Genomic DNA, 6,000 nt, shown 5'->3' with positions numbered 1-6,000 from the left:
CGCCATTTTGTCGGCGCCGGAGCCCAGCGCCGCCCGGAGCTGTGCCCGCGGCCGGGGCTGCCCCTGCCCTGTCCGCCCTCCCGCCCGCCGGGGCCGCACCGCCCGCGCCCACTGAGCCCTTCCGAGCCCCCCGGCATGTGAGCGTCCGGCACGGCTGCTCGCATCCGGCTCCGAGCGGCAGCAGCACCGCGGCGGCCCCCCCACCCCCCACCCCGGCCGGGCCCGGCCCCCTCAGCCCGGCGCAGGCCCCGCCGCCGCCATGGCGCTGAAGATGGTGAAGGGCAGCATCGACCGCATGTTTGACAAGAACCTGCAGGACCTGGTGCGCGGTATCCGCAACCACAAGGAGGACGAGGTGAGGGCCGGGCCGGGGGTGTCGCGCTCGCTGCCCGGAGGGGCCGCGTCTGGGGTGCGGGTGTGGGTTCGGGGAAGGGGGAAGCGGGAATCAGAAGGAGGAAGGTGACGCCGGGGTGTGGGGACGGAGAGACAGGCTGGGAGAGAGCACGAAACTTCACAAGGGAGGGTCACGCTTGGTGCTCGCCTTCCCATTTAGTGTGGTATTGTGGCGTTGAGATCCCTGATGTACATATATATATATATGCACATATACACACACATACATGAAGAATATAGAGGAATAATATAGAGGAATTCCTTCCTCCATAGCCTCACAGTCACGTGTAGGCAACTATATATTTTTCATCATGAAGCTGATCTACAGGAGAGCTGAGCTCAGTCATAGTTCAGCTTTGAGGTTATTTGTGTTGTGCATCTTCTGACTGAAATGTCCTTCTCTCAGAGCTCTTTCTAAGCAGCAATCAGTTGTATGTGTCGGCCTGTTATCCCTCATGTATGAGAGGCACGTGATCAGGAAATTAGTATAGGTGAAATAATTAGTCATCAAGAACCTGTTATGTGAGACTCCACAGCGAGGTGTCACATGGTGACTGGGAGGTAACGGGCACTGAGGATGTCACTGATGTTCATCTTCAAGTAAATCACCACCTGAGAGAAGCTTTTTTATGTCTGGTGTAACACTTGGGCTTTGCTGGGGTGTTGGGGAGTTGCTCTTGGTAGTAAAAAAATAAGACTACAATGTCTGTTTATACAAATACAATATCTAAGTGGTATCAGCTGTCCAAAGCATCTGGAAAAGTTGTGAACGTGTAACTAGATTAAATACTTGGAAAACAGATTTTTTTCATTGCTGGTGCTGCTGGGCTGAAACACAAGATAGAACTTTCAAAATCTCTGGACTGCTCAAATGGTTTTTAAGTCCCTTGTGCACAGAACAAGGTGTTGTTACGCTTGGAAACTTCTATTTTTTTATAGAATATGCTGAGTTGGAAGGGACCCATCGGGATCATGGAATCAAGTTTATTTTAGTGTAAGTTAAATTTATGGGTGTTGGTTTGGTGGCAGAGGAAAACCCTGCCCTGCAAAATGTGGGAAACATGACAGAGAAGTGGAAAAACCATTTCTGTACGGATTTGTTATGAGTCTAATATTCTCCCCAAACCTGGCCCTGGTGAGCTGTGTTCCTATGAGCACTCCCCACAGCAGTTTGTGTGTTGTGCTGCTTTTAGTAAACCTGCTTTATTCTTTTGTGCTTAGGGCAGAAAATGTTTCATCAACTCTCAGACCTCTGAGGATCCCCCTGATGAAGGTCCAGGCTGGTCCAGGACTAGTGACCCCAGTTCTTTGAGAAGAATTGAATTCTCCTTTGTAAAACAATTCTGTCACAAACAGCTTCCTAAAGAGCACAAGTGCAGAATGGGCAGATTCCTGTGCATCATGAGCCACTCCGAGCTTGTTTTCAGTCTGTGACAAGAAATGATTAAAATACATTGGCTTTGGTGTCCTTTGGAGTCAGGAAAGAACAGTGCTTGGATAATTTTATAGGGCTCCGTGTATTTGAAGGAAGTTGTTACTCAATATATTCACATTCTGGGATTTTGTGATGTCAGAGCAAAAGTGTTGTCTCTCACAATACATTTTAAACTTTAATTTGGAGTACAAGTGATACGATTTCAAAATAGATAACTGTAGGGATAATTCCTTTTTATATCCTCATGAGCACAGCATAAATTAACCCCCAAATTCAGGGTGTGTTCAGCTCATTAAGACGTTGCTGGTGAAATGTGTGTGTTCTGTGGCACAGACTGTTTGGGAATTCTTCAAAGAGTTTGCTTAATTCCATGGGAGTGGCTGCAAACAGCACAGGACTGTGCCTTTTCCTGGCTCAGCTGGAAACCTGCTGTTGAGCTTTAGGGCCTGGATTAAATGCTTCCCAGGCAGTGGTCAGGGACATTTGCTAACTTTCAGGTGATGTTACAAAATCAGAATGCTCCTTTGGAGGAAGTAGCTGCAAAAATTCTTCCTCTTTCTCCTACAGTGCTTCCATTGTTCATTGTATCTATTAAATGTTACTCCAGTACTGAATGTAGTTGTTCAACCAACAGTTGTGTGTCTCAAGGATAAGTGTTTAAGCTTAAGACACACAGTCTGTCCTGTTCAGAACTGTAAATTTGTTTTAAACAAACAGCAGTGTGGGGGGGAGGACGTTGGCTGTTGGTCTCAGCTCAACAGGAGTTATTCCGTGAAGAGTTGTCTCTGGAAAGGACAGTGGTTGTTAAATGAAAACAACACAGAAAGAAATGAAGGTGTGATTTTTTGCTCTGGTTTCTCATTTGGTTATTTTTATAGGTGTTGAGTTTTGTCTTTTGGAATTTAATCATACGGAAAAATCTGCCATCACTTTTCCCCCTTGTCTTTGTGGGCAAGGAAGGTTTATTCCTTTCCCCTTCCTGCACAGGTCCCATTGCAGGTGAGTGGTTTGTGTTTCCCTGTCCCCTCCAGGCTGTGTTTGCAGTGGGGGATGGACCAGGTGCTTCTCCCCTCATCTCACACGTGGGTTCCTCAGTGCAGCTCTTTGACAGCCCCACTGTGCTCTTGCTTCTTGGGTTTGTGATTCCCCCCGTGTTGCTGGGACCCCAAATCTCACACCCAAGGGAGGCTACAGCTCTTTATTGATACATTCTGTGTCCTGCTCAGCTCACAGAGGAGCTGAGGGTGCTGGAGCTGCCTGGCCTGCAGCTCCCAGCCTCTCTGCAGGACGTAATCCCTGTCCGAGGCATTCCCGTTGTCCTTCCTGGTCTGTATCCAAGGCTGAGCCAGTTATTTTGAGTTTAAACCGCTGCAGCTGAAGGCTGTGAGGTAAGAGGGATGAGGTGGTTAACGCAGTCACTGTTCTGGGCAGACTTGCTCTGTGCATTTTCCAGTTTTCCAGGGAATGCTGGAGCTGCATCATGGGCCGAGTGGAGGGATGAGGTGGCAGAACAGCATTAGCTCCTTCCCGGGTTTGACACGTCGTGTTTACTTTCCAACACTTCAGTCCCTGTGGTGTTTCCCAGAGCCAGTTCAAAGTCTGAGGGAAAACCAGACATTCCAAGAACAACTTGATCCTGCTGTGTTCTCCCAACTTTCACTTCCAATACCTCATTCTCTCCCTTTCTTTTGGAAAATGAATCCTTTTGCTCGTGAAAGCTGTGAGTCTTTCATGGTTTTGTACCCCATGGAGTAACTTCTCCCACTTTGTGCCTACTCCTTATGGATCTGCTACACAGCACACTCAGCTTGAACTCCAGGCTGTTAGAAGTATACTGGATTTTTTCCAAGTTATTCCAAACTGATAGATGCTGTCTGTTCTCCTAAATGTGAAATAGGGGGTGGGGTAATCCTGTGATGCTGTTTGGCTCTTGCACAGTGTTTTGTGTTCGCAGTTAGGAAATTGGTTGTTCCCACCGAGGAAGCTCCTGTCAAATGCTGTGGTGAGAGCCTCCTTTATAAAACTGAAATGATAAAGGAACAGAAACAGAGATGTTAATCAGGTGCTTTGTCCTGTCCAGACCATAGCCCTCTGTTTCAGGTGTCTTTGATTTACTGGAGGATACTTCTGGAGGGAGAAGGGATTAAAAAAGTCCTGCATGAAATGTCTGCACACTTCTCTCATAACTTGAGAAAATCACCTCCCTCTTCTCTCAGACTCTGCTTTGTGTGCCAGGATCAGCCCTTTGTGTTTCTGTTAATTGATCCTTTCAGGGAAAAGCATATTAAAAAATTCATTTTGTTCTGTGTGGTGTTTGGTGATAAGTATCTTGTTGCTGGTTTACATTTAGGAAGCTGGTTTGTACAGAAGCAAGTGGAAGAGTGAAAGGAGCAATCCGTGCTTCTGCTTGGAAAAAAAATTAATGGCAGTCGTTGATATAATGCTGAAGAGAAATGTTTCACTGCTCAGCCTGGGCTTCCCAACCTGGCAGCAGGTTACCTAAGGACAGGGGACTTGCATTGTTAAAAACCCTTTTTCCCCTAGAAAAAGGGCTGCTGTGCTCCACTGCACACTTCAACTTCTCCTCTGACATATCTCAGATAAAGTGATGTCTTGAGGAGTTTTGAGAAATAACATCACAGAAGTCTGGGCACAGCCTGTCATGAGCGAGGCCAGAGGCCTTCTAATGCTGTGGCTTCTGGGCCCCGGCCACTGGGGGAGTGTTAGGATCTAATGGCAAGGGATGTGGGATGGAACATGCTCAGGGAATTTTGAGGAATGCTAAAAAGCCTGTTGGTGCCTGAGGCTGTGCCGTTCACTGCTGACAGACGCTCTTTGAGGCTCTGCAGCATCGGTTACTGTGTGGTGTGTGTGTGTGTTAATAGCTTTGAAGGGAGCTCATTATTCCACCCACTTTTGAGTGGCTCTGGGGTTGCTATTGTTAATTCTTTGAATCACTGGGAAAGACAAAGTCGGAAATAGAAACAATACACAAAGAGGGTTGGGTAAGGACCTCACACCAGTGGGGGAAAAACCAGTCTGGGATGTGTGTGAGTGTCCTGCCTCACCTGCCCTGTCACAGAGACAGGGCCTGGAGCCTGGAACACGAGCCAAGGCGTGGCTCTGTGCTCCTGCAGGAGCTGCTGAGGCTGTGCATTAGTGCTGCCTTTCATTAGCTTCTTGCTTTCTCCTGTATTAAATATTACTTAATTGGCTGTGGCATAAGTGGGGCTAATAGCTTTGTTCCCAGTCCAGGTTGTTTTGTAGCCGTCTCTGCTGAGGGTTTGAAATGATCCAGACGTGTGGAAGTAAATATTGTGCCTGGGCAGGCCCAGGGCAGGGGAAGAGCTTTCTGCTACCGAAGGAATGGAGTGGCCATACACTGTGCCTTTAGTGGGGCCAGGAAAGGAACAGCCCGAAAAATCGAAGTACAGTACAGATATAAATTCCATTTCTGCACCGTGATCCTGTTCAGAGACTTGTTTATTTGCTGCTTTTTGATGCAGATCTTGGTCCCAGTGCTGAGTGCAGAAAATGCAGCCTTTTGTGATTTCCTGTCATCAGTGGCCACTCAAGTGACTAAAAAGCTCTTCCTCCACAGTGTGGGTTAGAGAATACACTTGTGTAGGGAGAGTACCTTTAGATTTTTCACTTAGGAGTGTTCCTGATAATGTGTCCTGTTCCTGGTGCCGTGTAAAGAGCAGCAAGGGCAGCATTACAGACAGAACAGTCATGGGACCAGTTACAAAGAAGTGTTTGTGTTCCTTAGGTTATTAAAAACCTCTGATCATTGAAATGCTTCCTAATCTAAAGGAGAGTCTGCTAAAATCCAGGTGGCAGGAAGCATAAAGGTATTGGAGTAGGGTAAAAGGTGCAGAAAATAACATGGTTGGTGGGGATGGTAGTAGCTCATAAAGGTGATGCTTTTTTTAAATGAGAAGCAAATGTTCAAAGTAACTGAATTAACTGCAATAAGTGAGTCCTGTTGAATCCTGAGTGTAACTGGGCAGGAAGAATGTTTGGGTCATACCAGCTCCCCTCAGTTGCTGAGCAGTCAGGGTTTGTAAACCACAGAGTTCAGTGCTGGTTTTGGATTAGCTGTTTCTTTTTATATTGCTGTTTCTGTGATGACCTAGATGTTCAAAACTGAAAACTTCCACTGAGAGATTCCC

General features: G+C 47.1%; 1 protein-coding gene across 2 annotated transcripts in view; it reads left to right on the top strand.

The window, feature by feature from the left end:
- Window positions 1-216: 216 nt before the first annotated feature.
- AP3D1 (adaptor related protein complex 3 delta 1 subunit) overlaps window positions 217-6,000 on the top strand; it is a 41,021-nt gene continuing 35,237 nt past the window's right edge. For both annotated transcript variants that reach the window (XM_017837042.1, XM_017837041.1), the window contains exon 1: window positions 217-355. In XM_017837042.1, coding sequence (XP_017692531.1) covers window positions 260-355 — 96 coding nt within the window. In that variant the 5' untranslated portion in view covers window positions 217-259. The remainder of the gene's footprint in view (window positions 356-6,000) is intronic.

The sequence above is a fragment of the Lepidothrix coronata genome, unplaced genomic scaffold (assembly GCF_001604755.1).
Source record: "Lepidothrix coronata isolate B3197 unplaced genomic scaffold, Lepidothrix_coronata-1.0 Scaffold290, whole genome shotgun sequence".
In the NCBI taxonomy this organism is placed as follows: Eukaryota; Metazoa; Chordata; class Aves; order Passeriformes; family Pipridae; genus Lepidothrix; species Lepidothrix coronata.
This window is presented reverse-complemented; position numbering and strand designations above follow the sequence as displayed.